The 14,111-nt window shown below is 45.7% G+C and overlaps 1 protein-coding gene across 3 annotated transcripts in view; it reads left to right on the top strand.

Moving 5' to 3' along the window:
* The window catches only part of LOC124550174 (exocyst complex component 6B), a 174,152-nt gene that overhangs the window by 94,269 nt on the left and 65,772 nt on the right, over positions 1 to 14,111 (top strand). For all 3 annotated transcript variants that reach the window (XM_047125294.1, XM_047125292.1, XM_047125293.1), the window contains exon 9: positions 13,118 to 13,189. In XM_047125294.1, the coding sequence (XP_046981250.1) occupies positions 13,118 to 13,189 (72 nt within the window). The remainder of the gene's footprint in view (positions 1 to 13,117; positions 13,190 to 14,111) is intronic.

Here is a 14,111-nt window from a genome sequence, read left to right on the forward strand (position 1 = left end):
TCGCAACACATTCAGATAAAATAGCCAAATATTGTCAACAATGAAGATATAAATTTCATGTCCATCTATTAAGATGATGATGAATCAAAAATAGCGATACCAGGCAACAGGTTTAGTAAATGAGAAATGTAAGAAAGAAAGTGGACTGTAGTAACACTGTTCACGTTTACGTCGCACTTTACTTAGTGTAGACCGGGACTGTGTCCTAGGCATGCCCGATGTTAACTGACTGGGCACGGCCCGTGCTGCCAGAGTTGTTGTTGTTGTTGTTGTTGTCATGCCGGCAGAGGTCGTGTCCGAATTCTCGCGTGCCCTCTGGTGGACGGGACTCTACTTGTGGCAACTACCGTCCGTGACGCGCCGTGTCAATGTGCACCTCCCGCGATCTTTCTGGTGGCTACTACACTCCTCCTCCTTTGGGAGGTGAAGCCACTGTGATCCACTGCATCGGAAGGTGGAGCGTCAGGCAGGAGCGATGACCTCCACATCCATTGGATGGCCGGAGTCGAGGGGATCTGCCAACCCTCGAGCCGGAACCTTCGAATACGGCTGGAAGTGACCCACACGAAGAGGCCCCCGTCGTCCCACAACCGGAGCCCGGGACAGAACGGGTGACAAGCTGTCGAATGCCGGATCCTGTTCCACCCCGGGAGGGGCAAGACCCAGTGGCAGGGACGAAGGGGAAGGGACGACCACAGGTGAACCAACCTCCTGAGAAACCGGGCCTGCTAGGGGGGCCGGCTCTCGCTGGGGCATCTCGAACGATGGCGATGCCGGTGCTGGTGCTACTGGAGGCTGCCAAGGCTGAGAACCATCGCAGTGCGGCAGAGGCACAGCGGGGAGAGGAGGCAACGTCCCCTGTGAAACCAACACAGGTGCCGGCAATGGGGAAGCCGGTGTCCGAGAGGGCGGAGGGTGGGTGCCCGAATGTGGACGTAGCTGATTTTGGTGACGACGTACCACCCGGTCCCCCGCCTGCAAGGTATAGAGCCGGCGGCCATTTCGGCACAGGACCACCGCTGGTATCCAACGTGGATTGCGACCAAACCCACGGGCCCAGACCGACATACCCAGTGGAAAGCCAGCTACTCCGTTTTGTGAAGACTGGCAAGGACCAGGCCGGAGGAGGTGCAGCAGAGTCCTAGGTTGACGCCCATGGAGGAGCTCTGCGGGGCTGCGTTCTCCCATTGGTGTGGTCCGGTATGCCATCAAGAAAAATGTCAATGCTTCCTCCGCAGGAAATTTGTGCACATACTTTTTCATCTGCGTCTTGAATGTGCGCACCATGCGCTCGGCTTCCCCATTCGATTGTGGATGGAAGGGGGGACAGCAAATGTGCCGAATACTGAAGTGCCTACAAAAATCCTGGAAGGTCTGCGAAATAAACTGCGGTCCATTGTCCGAGACCAGGGTGATTGGCAGACCTTCCACAGATAAGATTTTTGCTAGTGCCTGGATTGCAACTTCTGAAGTGGTTGAGGAGCAGTGAACCACATATGGGAATCGGGAATAAGCATTAATGACAATGAGCCAAAAACCGTTGAGAAACGGGCCCGCAAAATCGATGTGAACACGTTCCCATGCTTGGGTTGCCGGCGGCCATGAAGAGAACGCTGCCCTGGGAGATGCTTGTTGGCTCGCACACTGGGAACAGGCGGCCACCAAGTGCTCAATTTCTCTGTCAATACCGGGCCAGTACACATGTCTGCGAGCCAAGGTTTTAGTACAGGAAACACCCCAGTGCCCCGCATGTAATAACGTGAGGACCTCCCGTTGTAAACTTGCAGGAACAACCACGCGAGGAGCTGTATCATCGGTAGCCAGAAGGAGAATGCCTTCCAAGACCGAGAGGCGGTCCCATAGAAGAAAATAATTACGAAGAGGGTCCGAGGCCCGGCCCGGAGGGCGGGATGACCACCCCTGCTGAATGAAGCGAACTACTTGCCGGGTCAGCTGCCGTTTCCCTGGCGACTCGAGAACTAGTGATCGGGAAGCCATCAACCGCTTGGCGGGATGCCACATCCAAATGAAAACACATAATCTCCTCTCGATCGAACGTAGGATCCGGACCCACCGGAAGACGGGAAAGAGCGTCGGCGTTGGCATGCTGTCCTGTAGGGCGAAAATGAATGTCATAATGGTACTTAGAGAGGAACAAGGCCCAGCGCTGTAGTCTGTGGGCCGCCCTATCCAGAATCTGAGAGGCGGGGCCAAATAACGATATTAACGGCTTACCGTCAGTGATTAACTGAAACTTCGTGCCATACAAGAAAGGGTGAAACTTGGTAACAGCGTAGACAATGGCCAAAGCCTCTTTTTCCACCTGGGAGTAATGGGCCTGCGCGGGACTAAGCGTTTTAGACGCAAACGCCAGTGGTTGCTCGGAACGATCTGCGTTGCGATGGGGCAGGACCGCCCACCCCATACTGCGAAGCATCTGTAGCCAGGACCAACGGCTTATGGGGATCAAAAGTAGCCAAACAAGGGGTTGACGTGAGGAGGCCCTTCAACGAGGTGAACGCTCGCTCGCATGCAGGCAACCAATCAAAAGGAACACCCTTGTGCAGAAGGCAGTACAGGCGGTGGGCTATAGTGGAAGCCCTGGGAATGAACCGGTGGTAATAGGCTGTCTTGCCTAAAAAAGCTTGTAACTCTTTCAGCGAAGCGGGCCGAGGAAGGTTGGCGATACCTTGGACCAAACTTCCTAGTGGCTGGATACCGTGCCGAGAGATGGTGTAGCCCACATACTCAGTGGATGGTTGAAAGAAGGGTGACTTATGCAGGTTGCAACGCAAGCCCGCAGACCTGAATTTGAGAAAGAGGGTGCGAAGGTTGTGCAAGTGTTCCTTCGTGCTGTGGCCTGTGACAATTATGTCATCCAGGTAATTAATATAATGAGGAATTGTCGACGTGACATGCTCAAGATAACGCTGGAATATCGCCGGGGCACTGGATATTCCAAAGGCCAACCGCTGGTATTGGTAAAGGCCAAACGGGGTGTTGATGACCGCCAACCGTTTGGAGTCCTCATCAAGTGGTATCTGATGATAAGCCTCCGACAGATCGATTTTCGATAAATATTGGCCTCCCGCCACGGAGGAGAACAATTCATCAGCACGAGGCAAAGGATAGGTGTCCACCACCAATTGGGAATTAATGGTGACCTTGAAATCGCCACAAAGACGTAATTTTCCCGAGGGCTTCCTTACAATAACGAGGGGCGAAGCCCACTCACTGGAAGAAATGGGAAGAACGACCCCTAGGGCTGTCAGCCGGTCTAGCTCCTCCTTTACCTGAGGGCGGAGAGCCAATGGGATCTGCCTCGCGCATAGAAAACGCGGGCGAGCTGACGCCTTCAACGTTAAGTGAGCTTCAAAATCTGAAACACGCCCCAGGCCCTCCTCAAAAAATCTGGAAAGTTGGAGATCAAAGATTCCAATGATTGATAGGGAACGTCTTCGGAGACCAACTGTATGGTGTCAGCGATAGAAAAACCGAAAGCTTGAAAGGCATCCAGGCCAAAAAGGTTAGCTGAGCTCGCATCACTGACAACAATAAAAGTAATAGGCCGAGTGACTGATTTGTAAGTCACGTCGGTAGTGAATTGACCCAGTAGGGGAATGAACTGTTTACCATAACCGCGTAGACGCCGGTAAACTGGCGCCAATGGGGGCGATCCAAGGTCGGAATAAGTTTGTGCATTCAACAACGAAACTGCCGCGCCCGTATCGACTTGCAGTTGTAACCGGCGCGACCGAACCGACACCTCGATAAAGAGTTTGCGTGCCGATGCGTCGGGAGCCTGGCCCGATGAAACTTCCTGAATGTCAATGTCCATGTCCTCTGTACCTGCTTCCTTCGATTCTTTTGAGGCTGAGCAGCAAACTTTAGCAATGTGACCTTTTCTATTACATTTGCGACAAACGGCCCAACGCTGGGGGCACTCTGACCGATCATGATGGATATAGCACGACGCACAGGATGGCAACAGGGGCCGGCGGCCGGAATTCTGTTTACGCGCCGTGTGGGAGCGGCCGTAACGGCCGGATTGTACCACTCGCACGTCGTCCACCCCTGACACAGTGGACGCGGCCGCGCCGCCCTGAACCGCCGCGACGTCACACCACGCTTCCAGCTGTTGACCTGCTGCGTGAGAGACTTCATACGATTGAGCAATGAACAGGACTTCCTCGAGAGAAGGGTTTTCTAACTGCAGGGCCCGTTGCCGGACCTCCCTATCATGGGCCGAACGAACAATGACGTCGCGTACCATAACGTGGGCGTACGACTCTCGCGACTGCTCCGTGACAAAATGACACTTGCGACTAAGACCGTGCAGGATAGCGGCCCACACCCGGTAAGACTGATGGGGCTGTTTCTTGCATTGATAGAACTCGACCCTAGCCGCCACAACATGTGTGCGGCGGCGATAATATGAAGACAGCAAGGAACACAATGCGTCAAAAGACAAGGACGAGGGTTCCTGCAACAGCGCTAGCTGCCGCAAAACTTGATTCAGCGAGGGAGATATCCAAGACAAGAAGAGAGCACGACATACCTCCGCATTGGCAACATGAAACGCCTGGAAATGCTGCCGAAGGCGATGTTCATATGCGTCCCAATCCTCCGCCGTCTCGTCATACGGGGGAAAGGGAGGAGGGAACGGCGCCGTAGCAGACGGTGTGGAGAGCAGCGCCGGAAGCACTTGTTTCATGGTGGCCATGAGTTCCGTCTGCTGCGCAACCAAAACTCGCACCAAATCCTCCATGCCGTGGAGAAGCTGCGAAACCGGAACGACGACGCAACACGCGAAAGAACAACCCTACTCGTCGCCAATTGTGTAGTAACACTGTTCACGTTTACGTCGCACTTCACTTAGCGTGGACCGGGACTGTGTCCTAGGCATGCCCGATGTTAACTGACTGGGCACGGCCCATGCTGCCGGAGTTGTTGTTGTTGTTGTTGTTGTTGTCATGCCGGCAGAGGTCGCGTCCGAATTCTCGCGTGCCCTCTGATGGACGGGACTCTACTTGCGCCAGCTACCATCCGTGATGCGCCGTGCCAATGTGCGCCTCCCGCGATCTTTCTGGTGGCTACTACATGGACCACAAATTAATGTACACCATATCAACACATTGCAATGTGTTACAGTGACTGACAAGGTCACTGTCTTCATCCTGATTTTCATATTCACTTTTTTTTTTTGTGAAGCAGCAGTCACAATTTCAGCATCACTCATGTATTAGAAGCCAGGTTCATATGCATTGATCTTCTAAGGACCCTCCCTTGGCCACTAGAAAAATTAAGTGTTCCTGATAAGACCAAAAAGAACAAACAGACAGGTAGCCTTAAAACTTTCTGTTGCAAAATTGATTGAAACTACTGTTCTCTACTCTTACCAGGTCCTCTTTCCTTCCTAGTATTAAATTATTTAAATAAATCTGTCCTTTGTTGTCACTTTTGAATACGAAAAGTGAATTTGACTTTTTCATCAAAAATAAAGTATTTAGTGCTCTTGATCTTAATTACTGTGTTCTTGGCTGAAAAAGAGTAAATTATTAATTTTGCAGTAATGTGTGGCGTCTCTGGAGTGCAATCGAGCACACCCAAGGTTAAACATCATCTTAGCAGCCAACGCAAGAAACAGCTTTTCAAAATCTGCATTTTAATGTAGCTCTGAAAAATTCTTGACGCTGCTATTGAAGAGCAAGTCAGATGGATACGATTCTGAACAACTATGATAGTCTGTGTCGGTAGGGCAAGTTCCACAAATTTTCACTTTTTACAAAAGAGAATCTGTTCATTCCAAAAGACTGTTATTAAACAGGGATCGCACAGTACTACCTAGAATTCAAAATCCTAAGTCTTCTGCTTGCTTGCACTTTGTACTGTAATTACTAGGAAAGGAAAGATGTGCATAATATTCACTTCAGAAATAAGAAAAATTTTACCTTTTAAGATAACAATTATGATTTCATGAAAACGTTCTTCTCAGTGCTCAACTATTAGAGTATATATTCAGCTTCTTACAAGAGCCTATACTGACAAAAATTAATATTTTCTGATATCTTGCAGCAATGTCGGCTGTTGTTTCTTTTTTTAACAGTAGATATACACCTCCTTTCAAAATACGTCCTTCCCTAGTCAAGTCTGCAATCTGAAAAAAAATCATTAGTTAAGTCACAGAATACACAAGTTTGTTAAAAATCATGGAATGCTAACAAGCCAACGACGTTATTTACAGTGCTGCGCTCTCGCAGGCAAAAGCGATAATTCGGGCTATTTATTACTCAGTGTTTTTCCATTGCGTCTGTTTCATAGTGTTCCACAAAGCAATTAAAATATAGTCTTGCTCTACCAAATAGGCCCCTTTTACAATATTTTACTGCTAAATAAACTGAATATTATTATTGGAAAATGTGTTTCAAGCTGTTGCAGCAATCAGTGTTTATATTTATGCCACAATTTGCATTATACATTATGAAGTATCTTCAGCTGCTTATTCAAGTTTTCTTCTTTGACATCTTCAAAACCATTTAAACCCATTGCCAGATTCATTATTTGTGCAGCTATTTATTACTCAGTGTTTTTCCATTGCGTCTGTTTCATAGTGTTCCACAAAGCAATTAAAATATAGTCTTGCTCTACCAAATAGGCCCCTTTTACAATATTTTACTGCTAAATAAACTGAATATTATTATTGGAAAATGTGTTTCAAGCTGTTGCAGCACTCAGTGTTTAGATTTATGCCACAATTTGCATTATACATTATGAAGTATCTTCAGCTGCTTATTCAAGTTTTCTTCTTTGACATCTTCAAAACCATTTAAACCCATTGCCAGATTCATTATTTGTGCAGTTGTTATTTCTTCATTACTGTTACCTTGAAGATCATTGTAAAAGTATGTGATCCCACTTCTTGTCACCAATTGTAAATGTATACAGGGTTAGGGAAAAGGGGGGAGGTGGCTGTTGCATATGCCTCGTGACGACAGAGTGCAAGAGCTTGAGCGGTCAGGACTAGAGAGTGGGCCTCCAGGACTGCTGTTAAATGACAAAACAGGAAATCAGGTAGAATAAAAAGGATGTATTTCAATTTATGGTGTACAATGGGTGCAATTAGGGTCAGATGTTACTAGGTTTAGGCCAGTCTAGGAGGTTGAACACTTAATGGAAATGGGCAATGGAAGGGCAAGTGGTTCATGTTAACTTACATTGGTGGCCGATCATGAAAAGCAGAGCCAGAGGCACTCTGCCTTCCAAAAATACATCTGTTCTGCTCGAGGTCTGGATTTCAAGAGAGAGGAGCAACAGTGTTCTGCACCGCAGAACACTCCAGCGTCCATTCACGTGATCGGTATCCTGCGCATGCTATTGGCTAAACCAATTGCATGAATTTGCTAGCAGTTTCAGCAGAGGGCTCAAGGTGTCTCTTGTCAGCAGCTTTAACTGGACAGAACTGCCTCGGTTTTGAAAGACAAGCAACTTGTGTCACGTAGGCACGGCCTAAGTTACTCAAGGAGAACACTTGTAAAGGTTTGACTGGGCCTTTGAAATAAATTTTTTAAACCAATTCCCTAGAATATTCCGTTGCTGGCTGCCACCATGTACATCATTTTCTTCTCTATCTGGAAGAATTTTCCTCCATGATTGAAATTGTGTATGTTGTTTGACTGCCTACCAGGTATCAGAAATTCCATCTATTTTGTCTGGATCTATCAACTTTGCATAAATTAGCATTCTCAGTAGACCAGACTGGTAGTATTGTTTTACCGATGCAATTGTGCCCTGATCCATTGACTGTATAAAACCATTCACATTCAGAAGTAAAAGCATATGAGAATCCTCTCATTGTGACGTAAAACAGGTTACGAAGCAATAGAACAACCTTCTGCGGCTTCTATAAATTGCTGAACTTTGGGTACAAAATGTGTGTGGAACCAGTTCTTGAAAATTTCGCTATCCACATATGCTCTGTTTGAGTTGTAATAATGCAGAGGAATCCTTAGCTGTGATGTCCTTGAAAAAGAGAACAATCTATTGACACAATCAACACAGATTAAGAAAACATCATTCTTGTGAAATGCAGCTAGCTTTTTACTCGCATGAAGTGTTGTGAGCTATTGACATGAGATTTCAGATTGATTCCATGTTTCTGGATTTTCAGAAGGTGTTTAACAACATACCTCAAAGTGGCTTGTAATCAAATTGCGTGCTTATGGAATGTAACCTCAGTTATGTGGCAGGATTTGTGATTTCCTGTCAGACAGATCACAGTTTGTAGTAATTGACAGGAAGTCGTCGATTAAAACGAAGTGATTTCTGACATTCCCTAATGTTTCTTCATTAACATTTGCACACCAATAAACATCAGATAACTAAGTTTGGTTTTGTGATTCTTGAGTTTCTCCCGGCGTATTTGATAGTCAAAATATCCACGGGTGTGCTGCCGGTCTATAGTGTCCAACGGGCACAATATTTCGGCGGTCATACATGTCGCCATCATCAGGTGAACTGACGGACTGAGCTCCTGTGAACGTGCCGGCACGGAGATCCGTACGCTAAGGCTGCTCAGAGGGAACTGGGTTCGGTCGCGGTGGCGGCCGATTTAAATACCCTCCGTCCGCGGCGCGCTCCCTCCGCCGTCCGCGCCCCGCGCCACGGTCGCGCGGTGGAACAGATTGCGACGGCGTCTGAGATGACGTCGGTGTGATGGCTCTGTCCGATGTGGTCGTCACAACTATACGTTTGCTCGATTTTTTGCAGAAAGGTCTCAACTTCGCTCCCACCCCCAAGTTCACTCTGGTCGCAGAAATTGTTAGTGCTGTTGAACAGGTTGCAGCTCGACTTCCGCCAGAATCAGCCGAGGAAATACGTCGTGAAACTTGTCGTGCGTTGGCGAAATCCAAGCCGATGAAGTCAAATATCAGCAGTAAAGAGAGGGCGGCCGTTCGTGATCTGAGGGAGTGCTCTGAAATTGTTGTCTTACCGGCTGACAAAGGCAATGCTACAGTTGTTGTCTCCAATAAGGACTACACTGATAAGATGCAGAGCCTGCTAAATGACGATTCCTACCGGAAGATCAGCGTTGACCCTACAAAGAAGGTGGAGAACAAGACGAGGGCGCTTCTCAAGGACGCAGATTTACCGGAGGGGTGACGCTAAGAAATTGTTACCCCAAGGCCCGGTACCGCCTAGACTATATGGACTCCCGAAGGTTCACAAAGAGGGGGTACCATTACGCCACATTGTCAGCAACATCAGGGCACCTACATATTTGTTGGCCAAATACCTGACGGGAATATTAAGTCCTTATGTGGGTAAATGCCCTCATCACATCCGTAATTCCGTGGATTTTGTTAAACGCCTTGATAGCTTCAGGTTGGATGAGTCAGATATCATGGTGAGTTTTGACGTCGTTTCCTTGTTTACGAGGGTACCCCTGCGAGAGTCACTAGAATTGATTAGTCAGAAGTTTGATGAGAAGACCACTGAACTTTTTAGGCATGTCTTGACTTCCACATATTTTCTTTTTAATGGAGAATACTACGAACAAACAGAGGGAGTCACCATGGGTAGCCCACTCTCACCGGTGGTAGCGAATTTGTACATGGAGAACTTCGAGGAGGAAGCCCTGTCGTCATCCGTATGGAAACCTACTTGCTTTTTCCGTTACGTGGACGACACGTTCGTCATCTAGCCACATGGTATGGATAAACTCCTTGACTTCCTTACACATCTAAACTCCATACACCCCAACATCAAATTCACTATGGAGACTGAAACGGAGGGTAAATTACCTTTCCTTGACGTCTTGGTCAAGAGAAGGGCTGACGGCACCCTGGGTCATGGGGTGTATCGGAAGACTATGCACACTGATCTGTATTTGCACGCAGACAGCTGCCACCACCCTTCACAGAGGAATGGGGTACTTAAAACTCTAGTACATAGGGCACGCACTATCTCTGACGCAGAGAGTCTACCCCAGGAATTGGAACATCTGAGAACTGTATTTCGAAAAAATGGGTACTCAGAGTGGCAGATTCAACGTGCTCTCCGCCCAACCACTGCAGCACAACCTGTTGAGATGGATGAAGTCACGAGGGAGGAGGTAGGCACTGCATTTATTCCATACACAGGCGCACTCCCGGGGAAAATCGCCCGCATTCTGAAGAAACACCGGGTCGGAACTGTGTTTTGTCCTCCAAATAAAACTCGTGCACTGGTGGGGAGCGCCAAAGATGACCTCGGTTTGAGGAAGGCCGGCGTGTACCAGATTCCATGTCAATGTGGCAAGTCGTATATTGGTCAGACGATGCGTACCATCGAGGATCGATGCTGTGAACACCAGAGGCACACTCGACTGATGTATCCGAGCAAGTCGGCGGTCGCTGAACATTGTTTGTCGGAAAATCATGCCATGGAGTATGACCGCACGAGGATTCTGGTACAGACGTCGAGATACTGGAACAGCGTTGTTAGAGAGGCCATCGAAATTCGCACCGACGACGACCTCATAAACCATGACTGTGGCTATAATCTTAGCAAGGCTTGGAAACCAGCGATCGGGTTAATCAAGAGTAAATCGAGCAAACGTATAGTTGTGACGACCACGGCGGACAGAGCCATCACACCGACGTCATCTCAGACGCCGTCGCAATCTGTTCCACCGTGTGACCGTGGCGCGGGGCGCGGACGGCGGAGGGAGCGCGCCGCGGGCGGAGGGTATTTAAATCGGCCGCCACCGCAACCGAACCCAGTTCCCTCTGAGCAGCCTTAGCGTACGGATCTCCGTGCCGGCACGTTCACAGGAGCTCAGTCCGTCAGTTCACCTGATGATGGCGACATGTATGATCGCCAAAATATTGTGCCCGTTGGACACTATAGACCGGCAGCACACCCATGGATATTTTGATTAAGTTTGGTTTTATTTACATGGAGCAGGCTCGCTGATAACATTGGAAACAGTACTCTGTTGTCACATAGCTGTCATTTAAACAATGTAAATGGCACTCGTCGTCATGCAGTACATTGTTTTTTGTTGTTTGCTAAAGAAAAATATTGGATGTTTTTTGTCAATACATGAACAATCGGCAAACCAGATATTTCATACACGAATAATCAGGAGTAGTGTAATTGGTCAGCCTCCAGTGCCCAGACACAGTGTCCATGCGTGTGTGAATTGTATTAGTGTGAATGCGTGTGTTTTGTATTTTGGAAGGAGGACTTTGTCCAAAAGTTTAAAAATTTTAGCTTTGTTCCCCATTGTACTTGTCTGCAACTGAACATCATCTTTATGTTTGAGTAGCCATCATTCCTTTCCGTAGCCGGCCGTGGTGGTCGAGCGGTTATAGGTGCTACAGTCTGGAACCGCACGACTGCTACAGTTGCACTTCGAATCCTGCCTCAGGCATGGATGTGTGTGATGTCCTTAGGTTAGTTAGGTTTAAGTAGTTATAAGTTCTAGGGGACTGATGACCTTAGAAGTTAAGTCCCATAGTGCTCAGAGCCATTTGAGCCATTTCCTTTCCATACTTGCTGTTATTCAGTGGTGTGAATGTTTGTCACTCACTTTCCTTGTTTGGGCAGTTTTACTTACTATGAGACAACCGACAGAGACAAGACTGATGGTTATTTCAGTTGTATGAAATTTTTCACTCGCTGTCTGCAATGAGTGTTTTCATTTACATACATGTTCGGCCTATTTGGTCCACTGGAGCCCTACCTAGGGTTGCCAGATTTTTTAAACAAAAATATCATATATAATCTCAATGAAGGCTAAATAAAAATTATATTTCAGAAATGAAATATTTTCAAGATGTATGTGTTTATTTACTAAAATACAAATGGTTTCATACTAGATCAGTTTTTGATTGGTTTTAAAATGTCACTACCTGGTGCTACATTGTAAATTTGTATTTAAATATATGTACAAGTACTTTTTTAATTTAAGTTTCTTTGAGTTTGGTGGCTCTTTTCCCATCCATCACTAATAATTCTCTTATGGTAAATTCTGAGTTTATGTGAACAGAAACCATAAAGGATACATTTCTGTAATTGTTTGGTGCCTTAATCACGTACATATACTGAAAAGTGTCAGAAGTATTTTCATGAGAATTATGTCACATTCATCAATTTTCTTTGAATTTCATTAAATAATATAATTCAGAATATGACTCAGCATTGCAGATGCTGTATATCATGCTGAATTTATCTCGAGGATCACTTTTTATCCAGTCATGTGATTTCTGTCATTCATATTTATATTTATGGAATAGTTAAGGCTCATTTGTTTTCATAGGACTTACTGGTATATCAGAATCACTTTCAATATTATTTGTTGGCATTTTCATAGCACAAACAAACAAAATCCATTTACAAAATTCCAGGCTCTTCAACTTTTATACAACAAGCAAACACAAACACAAAAATGGAATGCAAACAATGTTCCTTTTTTTCACATCTTTGTAAGAAAACTTTCACACTTAACTTCGTACCCCAAAGATATTTCAAATTAATTAGTAGTGTGTGAATTGCACCTGGAACAACTTAAATAACAGCAAAATGGTAACTAGTTTTATATGATGAAAAGAAGAATTAGTCTATTCATTAAATAATTAAATGACTATGCACAGTGCTTAGTTTAACATATGCCTTGAAATGTCTCCATGTGCTCCAAGGGGCAGAAGTATCCTGTGGGGGTATGTCGTCACTTTAGTTCAACCAGTGAAAGTACTACAGACTGGTTTCATGTTGTACTACAGACTTGTTTCACTCAGAAGGATGAATGGCTTGCTTGGACAACTAAGACAGTAAGGAGAGGTTCCAGTTTGCAAGAACAAATACATGGGTCAACAGAAGGATCATAGACTGATTTCATTTGAAAAGAAAGAATGAATAATTCAGTCAATATGAAAAACTACAACAGACTGTATCGATAGTTTTTATTTCATTGTTCCCCAAGATTGGTTTCCCTTCAAAGAAATGAACATATAACAATCCAACCAATACGTAAAACTACAACTGACGGAATTAATTGTTCTAATTTGGTTGTTCCTTTCACCAACCTGCAACTGGAATTTACTGAACATAATTGTAACAGTGATTCTTTTTATAGGCCTACTGCACTGATGCTGCTCTGATGCTGAAAATAAAGAACCTGATTATGCTTTTCAGCACCACTCTGAGGGTAAGTGGACTGCAAAGACAGTTCTTTGTACATGAACCTCTGCTACAGTATAATACAGAAGGTAACTGAAAGGTGCAATGATACAAGTGGAAATTTTATTTAAAGAAAATACTTATACTAAAGTAGCTGCAATTCTTTATGGTCCCTTGGCCTTTACGTAAGGTAGGACGTGGTTCTTAGAAGAGTGTGTCATCACCACAAATGGCAATTCATCCTCTGAAATGAGCTCCCATGCTGGCTACAAGGTTGGTAAGGAGTTCTAGTGACAGGGCATTCTACTCCTCCACCAGCGCAGTTGACAAATGCTGGATGGGTGTTGGTGCATATGGACTTGATGCAATGTTTATTACCAATGCATTCCATATGTGCTTCATGGGATTTAAGTCAGGGGGAATGAGCAGACCAATCCATTTGGTGAATATCTATTTGTTCCAAAAGCTCCTCCACGTGCGCTCTTCAATGTGATCATGCATTGTCATCTGTAAAAATGAAGTTGAGTCCAAGAGCACCCCTGAAAAGACATGCATAGAGGAGTTCAGTATTACAATAATGTTGATTGGTAAGTGTATTGTGTTGAAGGATTTGGAAGTCTGTATGCCTATACAACATTTTCATCCCCCACATTGTAAAATATGTATTACCACCCATGATGATCACGTGCCCTGTTAAGAAACAAGTGCCACCTTTTGTAATGCCCAGAAGACTGTTAGAAACTGCAGTGACTTCAGTGTCATTTTTTGCTTTGAATAAAACTGTCATTTCTATTTGTCCCATTGCATCCTTTTTAAGTTACCTTCTGTACTATACTGTAACAGTTATTTCTATGTATGGTCCAAGTTTCCTAAAGTTATGTTACTTTCTTCATTAAGTTTTGCACATCAGTTAATATGTAATTACACAACTAAAACCAAAAACACAGTAA

This window comes from Schistocerca americana, chromosome 1 (genome assembly GCF_021461395.2).
Source record: "Schistocerca americana isolate TAMUIC-IGC-003095 chromosome 1, iqSchAmer2.1, whole genome shotgun sequence".
NCBI classification, from domain to species: Eukaryota; Metazoa; Arthropoda; class Insecta; order Orthoptera; family Acrididae; genus Schistocerca; species Schistocerca americana.